At 30.7% G+C, this 20,877-nt stretch overlaps 2 protein-coding genes across 2 annotated transcripts in view; one reads left to right on the top strand and one right to left on the bottom strand.

Moving 5' to 3' along the window:
- The window catches only part of LOC129231775 (serine/threonine-protein kinase STK11-like), a 75,084-nt gene that overhangs the window by 13,516 nt on the left and 40,691 nt on the right, over positions 1 to 20,877 (top strand). The gene's annotated exons all lie outside the window — the stretch shown is intronic.
- Positions 17,485 to 20,535, bottom strand: LOC129231774 (engulfment and cell motility protein 1-like). The gene is given in 2 exon segments (XM_054866139.1): positions 17,485 to 19,640; positions 19,642 to 20,535. Coding segments are annotated over 2 exon segments (2,157 nt in total). The 3' UTR covers positions 17,485 to 18,377.

Genomic DNA, 20,877 nt, shown 5'->3' with positions numbered 1-20,877 from the left:
AACCTTTTTTTCATATAATACTCCAAAAACTTCTATTCTCACAAAAGAAAAACAAAAAGAAATTTATCTCCTAAAGATTTATTGAATAAGAATGCAAAAATATACAAAAATGATGTTTGTTTTTTCTTTTTGTTACAACACATAATGATTTAATAGAGGTTGAGTAAATAACTAGGTTTTATCATTCTTTGTAAAATTGTTTGTTACAATACAGGAAATTCAAATACAAGACATTGCTTCAAATGCATACCATGGAAGACAAAATTTTTAAACAGGAGCAAAAATTGCCCAACAATCATATGACAAACCAAAAACAGGGCAACTGAGAACACTTTTTTAAAAGTGAATTACAATGTGTCAAATAATTTATAACACTAGATAAAGCTTTCACTACTTCAAGTGTTGAGTTTTGAGCTCAGCACTGATTGTCACAACTACTCACAAAACTTCTATTTTAGGTATTGCTGAATGAAACTTAAGATTAACTTTTAAAAAATAATAATAATTAAAAAAAACACACAATCTAAATGAGATATTTTCAACTAGAAACAATATGTATGACTAGAAATTTTTTCCTTAAAATGAAAAGGGAAAAACAACAAATACAGTAAAACCTCAATGCCTTGAATCTTTTGGAAAGACAAATTTGAGATTAGAGTCTTCAAGTTATCAATGTTCTTCAAACTTACAGCAATCAATCTTATATCTGCACACAAACAAATATATACAACTGAATATGAGATTAATTTACAAATTATTCTCTTCAATGCATTATAGCTGTCTAGAAATGTTCTTCACGTTTTTTTCAATCAATTGAAATTTTTATCATTGTGGAAAATGTACTGCAAAGGATTTAAAAATAAGTTAGCATGCTATTTTTGTTAGTTTTTCCATCTACAAACTTTCAAATTTCAATTTAATCTTCAATCAATAATTAATTTAATTTCGAAATTTCACCAGTCATTTTACAGCATTTAGAGAAGTGGAATGATGTAGAATAAGCTTTTGTGAAATAGCTGTTCAGCTACAAAATGAAAAAAGAGACACCTTGTCATCAAAGTGAATGTGATGCAAAACTGAAAGAAAGTGCAAAGAATCGGGAACACCATAGCACTTAAGATCCACACTTCTATCATCAGAATCACATATTCATTATTTTTAAAGTAAAATGGAAGAAAGAGAGCATGTAGTTGTCTCTTAAACTGGTTCTACTGCCAATAATTTTCAAGGAAACGCCTAAAATTAACCGTGTCGTTATGGTGAAAATATTGATAGATCAATTGTTTCAAAATATAAATCTTTAAATAACATTTGCTTTGAAATAAGAGGTTGAAGATATCAAGGTTAGACTGTATATAATAAACTACAGTTGTGTTTGTGTAAAAAATAAATAAATATATAAATATCAGCTGGGTGTTTTGTGCTGGTTAAAGGTAGTATAAAGTAGCACCATATGAAGATGATTTTCTCATAAATAAATAAGTATTCCTTTATCAAAATAAAATCACAAATAATTAAAGAATCATTAAAAAGATATGTACAACAGAAATGAATTAGAGGTCTTTGTTCCTTTATTGAAGTCAATTTCAAGTTCGAAGTGTTTTTGAAGAGGAAAAAAGATTGTGCAACAGCTTTTTATTATTTGCAACGAAGTTCAGAATCAACAATGTATAATAAAGTCTAATGAAGAAATGATTACCAGATGATTAGAAATATCTTATAAGCAATCATCATTAATTCAAAATAGTATTTATAGTCTACAAAGCAAAACAATACTATTTAAGTACTTAAAAGAAACTAAAAAATAAAAATGTCAAGATCTAAGTTAACAATGTGAAAAGATATTTTATAGAATAAAAATTAGCAGTAAATATAAATCAAATATTTGAAAAAGATAATCTCTCAATGAAGGAACAGAGAAAGAAATCAAGTCATAGTAACATACGCACTAAGCATAATAATAAACAAAATCTTAAATGAAAACATGATTATAATATCAATTATACAGATAAATCAATACAAATTGATTTCAACATATCCTGGCATCAGAACAAAAATAGGATATTTTACTGATGTTTCCGGGATTAGATGCCTTACGGTTGTTCTGAGGCAACAATATAAAAACACACACAAAGGTTTTTTTTTTGCAACTTAGTGATTAGATTAAATTATTTCTGAAATTAAATTGAATTAGAGCAAATGTACAGAAAAAAAAACCTATAGAATGTTTTCAATTGCATCAAAAATTTTGGATAGGAAAATCAAAAAATATAAGTACAAACTTAAAACCTAAAAATTGTTGAAACATTATGTTATAATTAAAATACAGATTAGCTCATTAATTGTGCCTTCTAAATGTATGCATAAATTAGACCTATGATAGATTTTTGGTACAATAAAATATTCCTTCTTCACTAGAAGATTGGGTCCAAAAAAATAATAATAATAATAATTAATTTTTATAATATTAATTAATAATAATTTATAATTAATTAATAATAATTAATTTATCTTTAGAAAAAAGAGAAAAGTAGGTGCAATCTATCAGTTTAATATAGTAAATGGTAATTCCTGTAAAATATGAGAGAAAACAGGTTCAGGATAAAGTTTTACTTTTTGGTAATATCAAGCATACATGCCTAACTTTATATTAGCAAACAAACAGCATTAGTAGATACTCATTTATCTACAATTAGATAAATTTGTCTGATATGATTGAAATGACTGACAAAACTACAAAATGACACTAAGCAAGAAGGAGTACCATTTATTTCTTCAAGGCTTTTGGCCAGCAAATGTTCCGACTCCAAAATGTATTACATCTTGTAAGCAATATGCAAAATGATAAAGCAACAAATCTAATTAGCTATAAAACAATTTTTAAAAAAACTTAAATTTATACCTAAGAAGAGAAGAATTTTTACTAAAAAATTGAATTTTAATCTTATTTTTTATAAAGCATAAATTGTTGGACTTACAACTTTAAAGCTATTAATTAAATAAAAAGTATTAGTCAGATTTTATAATCATGAGAAATCATAAAGGTAAACTTATAAGGCATGTTAGAGTTTGCACATGAGTTTCAACCTAAAAGAAAGACAAGATCAATCTTTACAAATGAAGTGAAAAATTAGTTTTTAGGATTAGTTATTAAAAGAACACAAATAGTTACATCAAGATTAGTCTAACTATCTACAGATCTTTTACAATATGCTCCATGCCTAAAGATAAATAAAACCAAATTTTTCATTCTACAGTGTTTATATTTTTACATCTTATATATTTACAATTAAATATATATTTATTGCAAGAAAGCTTGTGAGAAAAAAATTAAATATTACAGCTAACTTAATTTGTTGATGCAACAGAGCTGGGGATGAAATAGTTCCTGTCAAGACAAAAATGGTCATAAGCAAGGATGGTAGGAAAAAGTGAACCTATCATTTCTTCTCACTCACAGATCCAAGAAAAGAAAAGTAACTTCCCACTCATTAAAAAAAAAAAAAAACTTAAAATGAAATGAAACAGCATTTTGAAAATTGAACCCAAAAAAACAAACTTTTAGAAAGCAGCAATTGAAGCCTAAGCAATTGGTAAGGTGAGGGTTACTGGGGTGACAATCTTCTTCAAAGCCTAATGAAATGCTGTATAGCATAATATGGAAAAAGACATGTTGAACAAATCAGATCACATAAACACAACAAACACATATTGTTCATAGCACATAGACAAAAAGAGTACAACACAATATGAATGCATTATATTCTTGATGAATTAAAATGTTCTCCTAAAGCAAATTCCAAGAAATGTGTGTGTGTGCTATATTTTTTTCTTTTTTAACAAAGTGATTTTGAATAATTATTTCCTGATAGATTACATATAAGTCTAGGGGTCTGCAATACTCCTTAGATTAAGAGGGTATCCTCCCAAGTTTATAATTTTTAAAGCGATAAGAAATATTCAGTTTACCTTAAATTTTTTTAATTCTTGGCAATAGAATTTTTTAATAAGCCTTAAATTAATGTATTACAAATTCATTTATCTCTGTCCTCCTAAGATGTTGGTGAAGAACTTAGTATATTTGCAGCAGGGAAAAATCATCTAAACTTTTCTTTTTTTTGCCAAAAAATTGTTTCTTTTGTTTAAATCATTTAGCAAGACATTGTAAGTTTTTTTGTTTTTGTTTTTTGTAATTCATGCTTTTTATCAGACTGTACTAATAATTTTCTGCAGAATTTAAGCAGAGAATTATTAAGACATGAAGTATAATAATTTTTTTTTAATACATCCATTGCATCCTAGCATTTGAAATAAAAAAGAAAACCTGTCAGATCAAAAATTGTCTTTATATCTATGCTACATCGTTTATTTTATTTTTTATATATTTATTTAAGAATAATGATGGTAATTTAAGAGAAGTAAACAAATCTAGTTTAAAGGAGCCTGAATAACAATTTTGTGCCATCACAACCGACATTTAGAAGCAGAGCCAAATTTTGCTCCACGCCGCCTCTAGGCAGATTTGAAATCTGCTGCCTACCCCCCTTAAAATAAAAAATAAAAAAAATTAGAGACAAAATTTCAACACATTGAGATTATTATTATTTAATTTTTAAAATTGTTCTTTAATGATGCTTAACGTTCCATCCAAGTAGGTGTTCTGAATGTATGATTATGATATTCCCACATGCTCATATTTTATCATACGGCAAATTGAGAATTGTTTTAATCTGTGAATCAACAATTTAAATAATTTAATCTGTGTTATTACGTTCACTCACTTAACATTTCTAACCACTCCTTATTGCTCGATGGTATTTCACTTGTAAATTGCTACTGGATTAAATCCCAAAAAGCTCAAAGACTCTGCTTATTAAATGTATAAGCCCAGCAGTTTAGAATGTTATTAAGTACTATTGAAAAACTGCACCGTTGAAATAGTTTTATAACCGTACACAGATAAGACAAATCATAAATTCAAAAGCAAAATAGAAGGATCAACAGTCAAGGCCCATTCCTTTCTGATTCAAAGAACCCGTAAAATTTGAATGGGCCCCAACTGTTGATCCTTCTATTCTGCTTTTGAATTTATGATTTGTCTTATCTGTGTACGGTTATAAAAATATTTTAACGGTGCAATTATTCAGTAGTACCTAATAACATTCTAAACTACTGGGCTTATAAATTTTTCTTTTTAGTTTTTTTTTTTTTTTGGTTTTTACCCAGTCGGATTTTTTGTTTTTATTGAATAATTTTTTATTTTACACTTTTTAGTTAATTTTCATTGACTTATTTATTATGATTATAAGACGGTACATTTCACAACCTTGTCATTTCATTGGGAAAGTTTTTTTCTATCTTGAGGTTTATTAAGTAACTTGCGGAGTAGTCCCTCTAGGGACCTAACTCGGCTTAAAGCTACATGTGCTTGACCTTCGACAAAAATGCGCGAACTTAAGTCAACCACAGCGCAGCTATTTAAACAGCCTGTATAACTCATGATAACGCGAAATCGGAAACGTCCGTCAATCAAATCTTTCTCGCAAAACTAAAAAAGTCTCTTAAAAAAGTACAAATCGCGAAACTCAGTCCCTTGAATCAAGGCAAAAACAAATGCAACATGTTAGAGATGAAAATCGAATTAGTAGACTCTATACCTTGACATACAAAGGCGTCGGAACCGGGGGAGCTGGGGGAGCTTGAGCTCCCCCTGGAATATATCAAACCGGCTCAGCTCCCCCGGAAAATTCTAGCACTGCAGCTTATTGCCGTACATTGATTTCCTCAAATCTGATTTCAAAAATGTGATCTGCCTTTTCTAGGAATTTCGGAGTTTCCACCCAATAAGCAACAAAAGCAGGGGGCAGACGGAATGGTCAGTGCACTTGAATTCACCTTCACCCTTTTTTTACTGTTGAAACATCTCTTGATTCCAGAAATGCGGAAAAGTGGGCTCTACCCCACGGCCTGCGAAAATCAATACCAGTACCAATATGGATTTGCTCCCCACCTTGAGCTCCTGTTTTGGCTTTCGAGAGCGGCATTGCAGCTCAGTTCATATTCTTATTAGTTTTGCATGCGGTTTTTTTGTCCAATGTGGTGGCGAATCCAGAACTTTGTTCTGGGGGCGGCTGAGGTAGTTAAAATTCTTGCTGAGCTCTCTTGTCATTACCAAAGTTTATCGATGTAAATGAAAGTGTTCTGTATCATTATCTGCTATCTAGGGGTGTTAATGACTAATGAATCTTTCTGAGTTACATTTGAAATTATCTAAAATTTGGTATTCAGTGTTAAAACTCTAAATTTTAAATGTATATTCAAAGTTTTTTCATTCGTTTAGACATATTTGTTATGCAATTTGAAGGCAAAATTTTCAATTCTTGTTAAGGATGCAAAACAATTACGCTGACAAGGTGATGTAAATGAAATAGAAGAAAGAAAAGCTGAAAGATGTTAAACAAATAGTGAAAAACAGCGAGAAAGAAGACAAAATTTTAAGAATTGATATTAAACACGAAAATTAAAGAGAGAGAAAGAAAGAAAAACAAGTAGCTATTATATCTACACTTTTTTCTCTTTTCCTTCTTTCAGTGAGTAAATGTATAAATATTTGGAACAGGTAGGGAAAAAGTTCAGAAATTTGAAGGGAAATTTCGGAAAACTAACACTTCTGTTACTATCGCAAATTTGTGTATCAACCTTAAGAAGAGCGAAAACAAATTAATTGATAAAGATAGAATGGATGTAGAAAATTATGTATATATTTTTTTAACATTAAGATGCATAGACAGAGGGTGAAAGAATTTATTTCTGGTATGGGGGTGGCTGCAGCCTCATAGCCCCCCTCCCCCCTGGATTCGCCATATTAGTCCAATGATCACAAAAAGAGGTAATAATGAGCCAGTTTGGCATTTAAATATGAATAACATGGAAGGTGCTCCAGACATGACTGAAAAAAGGTTACTAAGGTTGTTTGTACTTGTTCAAATAATGTTGAACTTATTCAAATAATTTCAACTTTCAAAAACTTACAGTGGCTCCCAAAAGTATTTGTACACTTACTATTTTCAATGAAATACGCCATTATCGATTCGTTAAAATTAATATTTTGGAACGGTATTTAATTATAAGATCTATGATTTATTTTTTAACAAAACTACATGAAAATTGTTAATAACATAATAAAACTTGATTTTTAAAGAAATCAATAATCAAAAAGTGCCACAAACTTAATCTCACAAAAGTCTTCATACACTTTGAAAAGATGTCAAAAAACTAGTAAATAATCTAACTTTTTACTAAGTTATTATTTAGTAGAATATCATGCAGTATCAGCAACAGCTTTTAAACGTCTGGGAATAGATTTCATTGTTTTTTTTTTCTTTTTTTTTTTTTTTTTTTGAACAATTTCTGAGTAAGTGTTCAGCCGCACTTCGAGTCTTACTGTTTCTAATTCGTTTTCCGTTTCAATAGTGTATTTTCGTAATATATCCACCAGATATCTCCAAATATGTTCTATTAAGTTTAAATCTGGCGATTGAGGAGATACTTCTAAGTTTAATGACAATATTTGAGGCACCAAACGCAAAAGTGTGCTTCTTATCCTTATCTTGATTTTAAAAAAACAAAGTTGTTTCCGATTGCCAAATTTTGGGCTAATAATTTAAAATTGTTTTTAAAAATATTTCACTGAACAGCATGATTCATCGAAAATTTTCAAACTTCCAAGTCCTGCACCCTCACACAAGAACACCTTCACCATCCTTATTAACTGATCCCAACTAAGTTTTTTAGATTTAATTTCTCATTTTTTTCTATTTACAATTATGCAACAATTTAACCCAAAATGTTGAATTTATTTTTAACCGACTTCAAAAAGGAGGCGGTTATCAGTTCATACCGTATGTATGTTTTTTTTTGTTTGTCCACTCATAGCGTCTCACCTAGTGAACCGATTTTGATGATTCTTTTTTTAATGGATAGAGGATGGCTCAACTTAGGTCCCATTACTTTGTTTGACCATATTTGTTCTTTAGATAAAAAGTTATGGGCAAAAAACAGTAAATTTCCCTATTAAATGATTAAAATCATATTGTAGCGAAGTTCGCTCTTTTCATCCGTGGATAACGGTGGCTCAGTGGTAGAATTCTCGTCTCCCACAGGAGCAACCCGGGTTCAAATCCCGACTAGGACAAAGTGAATTTTACTAAAATTTCGTTTCTACTGTTTCCCGTATTTTCTCGAATGTTCTATTAATTTCTGTATCTTTTCAAGTCTGGAAAGCTCCAGCACTTTTTCAAGTTGTATATAAGGAGATGTAACGTTCATTCGTGGTTCTGAATAAAGATCTCGAGTTGAGACTAACGAGTATTCGCTTCATTTGGCTTTCACATTGTCTTCGCTATCTTCATCTACGCGACAATATGAAACTCATTGTTATATAAGTTTGGTGCCATATAACTGTAACATTAATAGTAATTGTAATGATAATTTTGAATAAAGGCTTTTCTAAAGCAATACAGTGATATAGAGCCGCACTTCTTACTAGGTAACTTCTTACTTTTACTGAAATATCTACATTTACACTAAAAAGAATGAAATAAAAAAATTTTGAAAAAAAAAATAGAACCGACTTCAAAATTGCTCTAAAAAGTGAAAACTAATTTTATTCTTTAAACACCATCGATAATACTTTTAAACATAATTTTTGAAGTTGGCGCAAAAACAAAAAGTAAAATCCATTGTAACCATGCTTTGTTCATATTTTTATCAAAAAATCAGCCGTTTTTGCGCCAACTTCAAAAATTATGTTTAAAAGTATTATCGATGGTGTTTAAAAAATAAAATTATTTTTCACTTTTTAGAGCAATTTTGAAATCGGTTCTATTTTTTTTTTCAAAATTTTTTTTTATCTTTAAGAAAGACATTGTTCCAAAATGTTTTGATCTTATTTATCATTGATTTTACGGCGGAAAATGTAAGCTTTCTGTTTTTCGCACGAACAAGAAAATTTCTGCAGGAAGAGGTCCCATTTAATCCAGGTAATCAGAGAACTTGGCGAATAATTTTAGGGGAAAATTAAACGAAAATGTTTCATTCAATTCTGCAGAAATTTTTTCATCGCTCAAAGGTGTACTTTTCATCGTTTTTTTAACTGTAAATCTCCGATCACGCTTTGTTAACTTTGCATTTGACATTTTCTTATACCTTGTTTTCGATCCGATTCTTGTCTTTAAAGCATTTTATCAAGCACTTCACTATAGAATGGTATAAATTAACTAATTTAGAGACATTTCAAACCAATTTAGGGCTACTGAGAGAGAAAAAACATCAATTTTCGAATTGTGTTTTTGGTTTATGCGCATAGCTGCCATTTTAAAATAATAAGCAGAATTTTAGGGCATAAATAAACAAAAAATTAAAGCCAAATGACTTTACAGTGTGTCATCACAATGCAAAAATAATAAACACCAATTTATGGTAATTTTAATCATGAATTAATTCGAAAATATTTCAGTGTGCGATGACTATTGTGGCGTATTTTTTTCTCTGATCCTTCGTCTTTTGACAAATTTCAAAAATAAAATCTGGCAATAGTTTGAAAAAAAACTACTGGGTTTTATTCAGAATGGCATAGGATTGGTGTGAAAAAAAAAGGACTTCATATTCGAATTCAGTTTCGCATTATTTTGATTTTACTACAAAATTTCAAGGTGTACGAACACTTTTGGGAGCCACTGTATCTCATATTAAGTTATCTGACCCCTCAGATTATACTTTACGAAATTACAGTTATTCTTGTTTTTTGAGCAATCACGATTGCTTATTGCTTTCATTTGATTGTTTTGATGTGCTATCATTTTATTTTCCCGCCAGCACCCTCTGCAGCACCACCGTCCACCGGCCTCACGATGCTGCTCCTCTAGCGAAAACCATCTCCAGGTAGCGTCAATATCCTACACTTACACGCATACATACACGCACGTACAAACAAACACATACACACACGACATATATACACCTATACACATACACAAACACATACACACACTCATGCCTGTACACAGACACAAACACATATGCCTACATACACATTCCCCCCCCCCCCCTACCACAACCACTCATACACACAACTACCCACACACTCATGCCTGCACACAAACACATATTCCTACACACACACATACACATTCCCCCCCCTACCACAAACACTCATACACACAACTACCCACACACTCATACCTGCACACAAACACAAACACACACGCCTACATACACACACACTCGTGATTGCGAAAAACATAATTTGAATTCCAGATGTCAAAATTCAAATTAATTTTTTTTTTTTTTGCTTTCTCAAAATTATGATTTTTTTATCACTTACAGATATATTTTTATGCCAAAATTGTTACCTTTCCTCTATTATTGCAGAAAAAAGCCAACAATATTTTATAGTTTCTATCAAAGACTCAAAGACTTTAAACTAAAAATTTATCTGAACAATATAATATATAGTGAACAATTCATTTTAACACATATCCAACGTTCTGTTTTTTCGCCCTCCTGTTTCATTTATTTCCTTTTTTCTAGTTCTCAGAAAATAAGAAAGTCTTCTAAATGCTATGCTGTCGAAGCCTCCCCTTTCCTCCAAAACTATTACAGAGCGTCTCAAATTTTGTTTTCAAGGCTCAATTCCCTGAAAATTTCCGGAAGAGTCCTTTGAATGCCTTGCCCTCCAACAACATGGGAGATAGTGTAATATTCCGTTTTTGGGACTTCAATTTCAAAAAAATTGCTGGACTCCTAACACCAACAAATATGATTCACAGTCGCGTTTTTCAGCAACTACAATTTCGAAAAAATTAAGAAGAAGAAACCTCTGAACCTTTTCTGATTACATCATTGAAAAACGCTCTCTATTAGGACTTCAATTTTGAAAAATTTCCAAAGTAGAGCCCTAGTACAGCCTTTTCCCCTGCCATTATTGAAGGTTGTCTACAATTACGTTTTTAGGACTTCTAATTCGAAATATTGGGATGGAGATGTAAATTGTTCAAAAAATCGATCGAGGACTCCTTCCAGTCATATTTTCACTAAAGGCAACACATATGGTATATAATCGCGTTTTAAGACATTAATTTCGAAAAATTTTCAGGGAGGGTATTCGAACCTTTTCTCCCCTTAACATTATCAAAGATCACCTATAAGTTCGATTTTAGAACAAGAATTTTGAAAATTTTCCGGGAGAGACCCTAAAACACCTCTATTTCTACGTGCTCATCTTCGAGTACTAACCGACTCCTTTTCAAAACCAGAAGTTTAATCACCTCATTCTCTCCATAAACAATTGTATATATACAATATTCAATTAGAGATGGAAGCTTCGAAGCCAATTTTTTATGGGGGAAAATGTTTAAAAGCCTCCCTCCCCCCACCACCCCCCCAAAAAATTATTTTCTGGTTGCGCCTCTGCTTCTGCCCCTTAGATTCCAGACACTTCTTACACTGTGTCCCAGCTCCCCCTACTTCTACAAAGTTCCTACGCCTCTGTTGACATAGAAGGGTTTTCAGATTGACTAAATTATTTTCCTCATTAACAAGTTGGAACTAACTGTTTTCGTCATTAACAAGTTGGAACAGAACTACTTTGAAAACTGGATTCAAGAGTTTTGATATTCATAAGTATTTTTACAGCATAACAAATTAATTTAAAGGAAAATTTATAAGTATATTTTAATTAAACTTATTAATTAGTTTTAGTAAACTCAATTGGTATGATGCATAAATTTGTAGTTAAATACTTTTTCAACGTGAGGAAATCTTGTATTTGTAAAAAAATGTCAATAACACATTTTTGACAAAAATCTGGGAGTTAAGTGTTTTGGAGAGGTTTTTGACTTTTCAATTATTTTTTGATGTGTCATGTCAAAAACTTAACCTTGCTTTGAACAAGCATAAAAATGTAATCCAGAAATATTTTCTGGATAATTTGAGTTTTCAGAAATTTGTGGTCGCTTGAGGCTATTGAAATTTCAAGTACATATAGTCAAAAAGTTTAGTTTCACATAAAAACTACAAAAATATTTAAAGTACTACGTAACGGAAAATCTCAGAAGAAAAATGAAATGTTAAAAATATCAAGAACCATGATTTGGCAAAAGTAAGTGAATATGAAATAGAATTATATAATCATTTCCATGTCTAACAAACATACAAGAGCCCAATCATTTCACTTATACTATGCAAAAGCACCTACCTGATAATCCTAAGGCTTCACACTATAGAGTTGGAGAGAAAAGTAGGATCTTTAATCGCCCATTTTCATTTCACGCTTAAAACAAAACAAAAAATAAATCACTTTTAAAGAAAGCTTTTTAGACAGACTTTATTTTTAGAAACAAGTTTTATTAATCTTTTGGCAGTGCTGAGAAACTTTCATAAGTCTGCAACTCTTTTTTTCTAATGGTTTTAATGAAGAATGGAACAAAAAGATGTTGTACATTTTTCTAGTTCATAATTATTTGTAGTTTCTTTATTTTTTGTCGCAAAGAAAAAAAAATATGAAAGCATTTTTTTCAGATCAAGAATCTGGGGTACCTTGGTCCACTTTTAGAAAAATTAGAAAAACAAAAGTTCATGATGATCTGATGATGTGCTGATTTTTGAGAAGATGTGGATAGTTCTAACATCAATAGTGCAAAAGTAGAAGTTAGTCAATTAAATATTTGATTTAATTTAATATGTTATATCGATCATTAAACATTATGTTTCTAAATTCGAATTATAAAATAAAACAAATTAGTTACAATATGGGATAATATGTATCATTAAAATCGTTACAGAAGTTATTTTCATGTTGCTTGGACCAACCAACCCGGGGCCTAAGACATGTTGGTCCACTTCACTAAATTCTATCTAAAAATTAATATATGAAACGTTAATGAATTTGACACTTTCAAAAAAAAAAATCTGGGATGAGAAATATTTAATGAAACTCATATTACAAAATCAAAATGTTTATTTAATTTTTTGGTGAGATATAAAATGAAAAAGAAAATAGCGAATCAACATGCCCTGACTCCTCCTTCGGTGAAATAATTCGGGGAGTACATCCAAACAGTAAGAAACATGTACAATGCATTTATAAAGATCAAAATTAATTTCAAAGACTTTCTGAAAAAAGAACTCAAATTTAACTGGCTTTAAAATTTCAGTAATTTTTTTTATGATTTATATTTTTTATTAAAATTTCGAAAAGGGCCTCTGAATCACCAACAGACACTAAATGTTTAGATGTAAGTTACAGCCCATAAGCCAGGGCTAAGGCAGGACTACATGCAACGTCCCAGACAGCCCGGTTATCATATCCAGAGACTGCAGTTTCGTTCTTATTAGAACTTATTAGTCTGGATTAGTGAATAACCGGTAGCCAACAAACTGGCAATGAAAATAAATTTATCTCACCAGCAAGATAGAAAGCATCCATTATTAATCCTGAATTCAAAATAGATGAATTATTTTATACCATAAAAATTTGGAATAATAATGTGTTTATTTACATAAAACAATCAGCACAGTCAATAATTTACCTATAGCACTTAATTTAATATTATTTGACTAGATGAATCTTAATTACATCAAAAGTTTCAATGTATTCATACAAAAGAAAATGTGTATCAAATAATGCAAATATCACAAGAAATTTCTAAGAACTGAGTAGCTCTGACATTTTTTTCACTCTGTCTTGTTCAAATCATTCACTAATAATGTTTTTTCAGAAAAATTTGAGTACTTTATTTGTTGTTTTCACAAAATCTACACTGCTGCGAAGTTACTCTGTACACGGAATATGTATAGACTGAAAGTAAACAAAAAAAATTCAGGAAGGTTTGTCGCTTTTGGGGATTTTTTTTTTTTTTTTTTGAATAGTAATAATAATAAAAAGTTAACTAATGGACTTGCATTTGCCATGCGCTTGGCCCCAATTCTTTTGTACAAGCCAAGCATGTGATTTGAGGATGCCAAATGGAGCATTTCTATGTTTACGTCTAGTCTATCTTTGACATGAATGGAGGATAGTGTAGTTCTGAAGAATATTGAATGAAATACTATAATGAATATCACACTTCCACCAACAAAGTAGCAATTTTTCCCTTTTAAAAATACTTGATTATGAATTTAGACAACCTTGGAATTTAGAAGTATTTTGACATTTGATGAAGTGCCAATGCTTCATCATTTGCCATTAAATGTATTCTTAAGAGCTTAATTTTTTCCCCATCAACAAAAAGAGACTTTTCCAACTTCATTTTTGAAATAATTAAAAATTATCCCTTTATATTTGAAACTGATATAGGCCACACAGAATTATTCAGCGATTTTTTTCTCTTCAGGGTGATTTTTATCCTGTGGATTATAAACCACTATAGAAAATTGATGTGTGCAGATAATAGATGTATTGCATGAAATTAATAATTGTTAAAATGGTTTTTATCAGATTTTATACTTATGAACAGACCCAGATAATATAGATGAACACGCAAATGCTATTCGAAGAAAATTTTCAATGTTTGCAGAAAATTTTGATACTTTTTAAACAAATTTCATATATATTACTTTTTTTTTTTTTTGATGAGCAACAAATCTTGATCACCAATTTTGAGGTGCCCCCAATTAATAATATTGAGAAAGAAGTAAATATAATTGAAAAAACATTCTAGTCGCTTAGAAGTACTCGACTCACTCTCAACTTCACATTGTTCTGTTGATCGCGATATAAGACTCGGGAGGAGTACCATGTTTTTTGGCAGAAAATTTTTAAGAACTCATTTGAGTTTGCAGACAGTTTTAAATTCTATTTAGGTCTGCTTATGAAGCATGTTTTAGGAAACATGTGAAAAATTCCTCCATACATATATATTTTTAACTGTTATTGTTTGCACAAACTGTTTAATTAGTTTGCACAAACACAATCTGTATAAGACTGACACATATTTAAATGCTACAGCATATAGTTTTTGATAAAGCACTATTTTTTAATTTATAATTGCACCATTTATTTATAATACACATAATACTAAATATAAACATCCCCCCTCACAAACACACAAAAAAGATAAAAGCTAAGAAGGAGGATGCAAATACAATAGATTAAGACTTCTTGATATGTTTCATTATATTATTTCTTTTTTGAAATGATTAAAATTTATCCCTTTATTTTAAACTGACTATATATATTACCAGGGGTCTGTCCAGGATTTTTCACAGGGTCTGTTTTTTGTGAAAACCAAAATAATTTTGTGAAAAATCAAATAATTTTGCCAAAAAAAAAAAAAAGATTTTGTAAAAACGAAATTTTAGAATTTTGAGATGACACAAACTACATCAACACTTAAAGTTGAGTGGAAATGTAGGAATCTAAAGGAAAAAAGGTAAATAAAAGAGTTTATTTAAAAAGTTAATCATCCTTGTTACATCCAAAAACTAAACCCATATAATTTTCTTCCAAAATAACAGTTAACCAGCGCACCGTGAATGCATATTGCCAAGCTGATAAAATGATGAGAATATTTCCTAAAAGTCACTATAAAGGTTTAACGCCAGACGCTAAGTGGCAATGTCATCATTTTGAAGTTGGTAACCCTATCTGAAGCGATCACATTTCCTTGGCACCCCTATTTTCCTTTTACAGTTCCAAGTTCATTTCGCTGATATATATTATTAAATCATGAGCAGGGAGAAAAGTGCTTACACAAAGACCTTTTCAGAGAAGTTAACAAAACCAACCCCTTCTCAGAGAAATTTACAACACCACTGTTGCAAAATAGCTATGATGAAACAAACAAGCAAAATTATTTACTGACTTTCAGCTGTTAATTTCTTTCAAAGAAAAAAACAACAAGCAATATATTTATTTGGCAGTAGTAGTTATCTATCTTGTTTTTTTTTTTTGCAAAATTAGCAGATTTTTTATAAGCTTATCCCTCTAATTAAACTTTAAAACACAGGGTGGCGACAGGAACTGTGAAAAAAAGTCCCCTGACTTTTCCCTGATTTCGTTCACCAAATTTCCCTGATTTACGTTACCAATGATAATGGTTTTCTTTCTTTGCTCTACTTGAAATCCATTGTATGTTTGTATAAAATGCAGTATTTTAAACGTTTTAAGTTGTGTAAAGTTGTTGAACTAAAGATATATTTTAAAAAGATGCTACTTTTTTAATAAAATGGTTTAAAAAAAAACATATCTAGGCAATTTTTTTTGGAAAAAAACGCTACAAAACAGTATATTAAATTTTTCTACATGGAAAGATTATAGAAAATTAAAAAAAAAAAAAAATTACTTTCAGAAACCACTCAGCATAAGAATTTTAATAAACTATTAAAATTACTCTTAAAACATATGTGTATTTATGATAGAACTAAAAAGTAATTGAAATTATTTTGAACTAAGTTTTCAAACAGTATAATAATTGTTGCAAGAATAACAAGTAATAGTGAAAGAATAGAAGTAGTGTAGTTATTCTTATATAACTAATTGACATATTTATGCAAAACAGATGAAACCATTTGAAATCCATTTATAGGGAGCTTTTCTCTGATCAAGAACATAGGTTTTAATGAATGAATACAGCATTTTAACAATTAAAAAAAAAAGATATTTACTTAAGTACACAAGTTAACTCTATTTCAAATGATTTCAGTATGTAACAAAAAAAAAAATCTTAGATTGCTTTTTTAACAAACAACTTTGAAATGCAAGGGGAAAAAAGCAATTATATAATTTCAAAATATATAAAAGAAGAATACTACTTGGTTGTAAAATTAAAGAATCACTTAAGTCTGAAGAAAAGAAAACCTTTATAATCTGCGGTGACAACAAATATTATAACGGCAAAAAATAAAGTTTTTTTTATTGAAAGTTCAATTTTAGCAATTAAATTAAAAATGCGAAGAAGTAATAACTTTTAAACTTTTATATTATTAATTCAAAAACCAAAGATTTCTTCTTGAAATCCTTATTACAGTATGCTAATTACTTCAAGACAGTGGAATAAAGGCAAAGGAGCTAATGCATTAATGAAGGCTTTCTCTTTGCCTGTATGGTTGCTTATTTTACATAGGATTGAAAGCGTAAAAGGAAATTTCAAGCTAGATAAAATAAACAACCTAACAGACACAGAAGCAATCTTAAGAAGTTCATCCTGTGGTTAATAAGTAAGATTCAATACTTTGACGTTGAGGAAAAAAGGTGCACAAATATGCAGCAGTGTATAATCGCATCTCATTAATTTTACTTTTTTTTGAACAGATAATTGGCGGAAAATGTGTAGGGAATTAGAGTACTTAATTTTGTAAAGCAAAAAAAAAAAAATTTTTTTCTTCATAAAATCGATTTTTCCTGATTTTTTGTTATTTTTTCAAAATTCCCTGATATTTCCCTGACTTTTTGCTGATTAATAAAGTTTCCTGACTTTTCCCTGATCTGTCGCCACCCTGAAAAAGGTTCTAAAAATTCTTGGTTCTATACTCAGAAATATGTATTTCAGATTTGCTCTTTCAATAAACAACTTGAAAAAAATCCGTTTTTATTTATCAGAATTTTGTGAAGGGTCCGTTTTGGCTGATCGGGATTTTGTGAAAGGTCCTTTTTGTTTGATTAGATTTTTGTGAAGGGTCCGTCAACGGACCCAAATTTCCTCTGGCCAGACCCCTGATTATAAAGGATTATTCTAATTTTTTTTCCTCTTCGGGATGATTTTTATTCCGTCCTATGCCAAGGCAGATAATATACAGAAAATTACAGCACGATTAAAAAACATATTTGACTAGCAGACTCCATCAGTATATGAAAAATTCAATCTGATGATAGCTCATGCATGTAGTATTCTCCAGCTTTTGTTCAGAATTTTATAATTTGGCATTATTTAAGACAAATGATGACAAATTAATCAAGAAATCAAAAAATTACAAAAACCATGAAAATTATTTAATAATTTGATTTAGAAAGAGTAAGAAACAATTTATGGTTTCAGTGGCTGAGAAGTTTTGCTTATGGTTATTGGCCTACACAAAGCCAATACACAGGGCTTGATTCTCTGCTTTGCTATGGACAGGTTCATTATTTGTCCACTGGCACTTTTAATTTTTTTAAGAGAACATCACATGCATGATTTTCAATAATAATAATAATAAAGGAAGTGTTTCAGTTTATGAGAAATATAATTGGTAAAATACTAAATCTTATGAAATTTAGCTTTTGAAAAGCATGCAATGAATATACCGCAAATGATTGTTGTGACATAAAAAGAGTAAAAATGTTCTATAGAGTAAAACTATCAATCACATTAATAAGTTTAGTTCGTGTTTTTAGCAACTTATTTAAAATCATAGCAGAAATCATAATTTGGAGGATCTTTAGGAATACTTGGAGGATTTTCAGGAATATCAACACCTTCAGTATCTAAAAGTCTCAATTTTATGTCCATGCTCAAAAGAGTCTCTAAATCATGCTTTGTTTCCTTACTCATCATTTTATTTCCTATTAAAGCATTTATTCCGTCTGTCCAATAATCAAATTCTTTATCATTAGGAGCAACAAAATTCAAAGGTTCTTGATCAGAGTCAGGAATAAGGGAAAATGCCAGAGACAGAGTCGACTTTGTACGTTTCACTTCTTTCATGTGAGGACATTCTTTGCCAACAACTAGAGCCTTGACTTCAATAACTTGTAATTTATGTGGCAGCTCTTCCAAGCCCGGCACTCCACGATTTTCATCACAGTCTCCATAATGAAATACTTTATGGTTAGGAGATAAGCGACAATACCAAAATTTATCTTTTATTCTCTGTCCTTTATTTGAATATTTTGTAAACATTGTGCCCTCGCATAAATACTGCAACCTTTGATCTTGTATTAAGTTCCTTATTTCCGGAGTAATTTGCTCACGCAGTTCAACAATCGGCCTGGCCTGCGACTCCCACTCTTCCCTGTTTGATCGTTCTTGCTGCCATAAATTCGTAATTTCATTATATGTTAGTGTAGCAAGTTTTGACTTAAAAGAATCAAGTGTTGATGGAGGAGGATCGGTATTTAAAGCTCTGGTTATTTGTTCTTTGACAACACTAACCACCTTGGGAAAATCTTCTGTTGTAGCACGCATCTCTTTCCAGGTTTTATTCAAAAGAATGATGCAAATGCAAAAGAATTCTTCAAATGGATGGTCATGAGTGAAAAACATAGGATAAAATGTTTTACCTTGCTCAGTAGGAGGTTCTCCAATTTTAAGTATTTCACACAACAATTTTGTAAGCTCAATACTTGTACGACCGAAAGGACATTCGTGTTCATCTGCCCTGCAGGAATTTTCGAGAACAACTTTCGTATAGCTTTCCGTGTGATTCCGAGCAAAATAAATCATATTATCCAAAGCGAGCATTCCGGGAGGAATTTCGGTAAAATCTTCAGCAGGATTCACATGATTTTTGAAACCAAGCTTTTTATAATCTTTCGAGTACCCGCCACCTTTACGCCCAGTCGAATTAACAATCTCGGCATCTGTATCGAAAGCAATTTTGCGAAGCTCTAAAATTTTTTCTCTTGCTTCTGGCTCCTGTGGATCCAATTTACGCTTTTTTTTTTTCTTCTAATAAATTAAACAATAATGTTTGAAGAACATAAAGTTGGTGAGCCATTTCGGCACCAACATGTTGTGTCTGAATAATATGAGTCAAGATTACATTCCTTATTTGTTTAGAAGTCAATGTTGCAGCAACAGCATGTCTTTTAGTTGCGTCTGCTTTTAAGAACAAGGCGTTGATTAAAGCTATAGCATTTTGCTGAATTTCCGGTATAGTAGAATGTAAATGCATAATTAAAGATGGCAAAGTAACTTCTTGCTCTACTAAAGGATATTTTCCAGAACTACTTAGAACCAAAGATTCTAAAATCGCAAGAGAAGCTTGTAATGATCTAGAATCTTGAGTTGAAGTTTGAGAATTCACTTGATTTGCAACTCTTCCAATAAATTTGTCCTGTAGATTATCCCATGACACAATACCATGTTCCATTAATTCAACAAATGATTGAAGCGTTAATGCCATAAGCTCACCTGTAAAATTTCCGCCTTCAATCATAGAAATAAGGAAATTTGAGCCTTGTTTATTTATGAATTCCAGGGCGAAAGTATAATCTGCAGATAATTTCGCTAGTTTTCTTAAAACTCCTTTTTTCTCATCTTGAGTACCAAAATTTAGCTTTTCTAGAATCTCTTGAGCAGTCTTAGTGGAAGAATAAGTTAGTCGTAAAACACTCCCATTTTTTATTTCATTCCTATTTTTCTCAGTAATGTAGTTGTGTGCATTGTCAGAAAATTGAAGAGCGTATTGGTCAGCTTCAGTTAAACCCCATGTCGTGCATAAATCTTGAATTATGGCAGCCAGTGGACGCTTTTGATCAAACTCGATAAGTTGGGGCACTTGATCCTCCATCTCTACAGCTATTTTAACGATGTTTATGTCTTTGATTGCAGGCATTGTGAAGTTTGAAAGAAGAAAACGAATTAAAAAGAATTCTGAGCAAGATCTCCAATAAATTGTTATTATTTTACAACATTATAATAAAGTATACGGACAAAATTTGCTTTTCCATGGTTGTTGTTGTTAGGGAGAGTTTCAACTGATGCCAGATTGAAGGAGATAGATTGATAGAGTTCCTCGAAATCTGGAGAAGTAAACGGATCATGGGATGGCAGTTCGACTCCAGTCTCTGATCTATATGAGAAACTGTTGAGAATCTAATTAAACAGTAATAATGACGCCTGTTTATTTTTCCTGCGGCCTTGTAACATTGTAGTATCTCTCTAGCGCCACCTAAAA

Source organism: Uloborus diversus, chromosome 10, assembly GCF_026930045.1.
Source record: "Uloborus diversus isolate 005 chromosome 10, Udiv.v.3.1, whole genome shotgun sequence".
NCBI lineage: Eukaryota > Metazoa > Arthropoda > Arachnida > Araneae > Uloboridae > Uloborus > Uloborus diversus.
The sequence above is the reverse complement of the archived record's forward strand: the minus strand, read 5'-3'. Positions and strand labels throughout refer to the sequence as shown.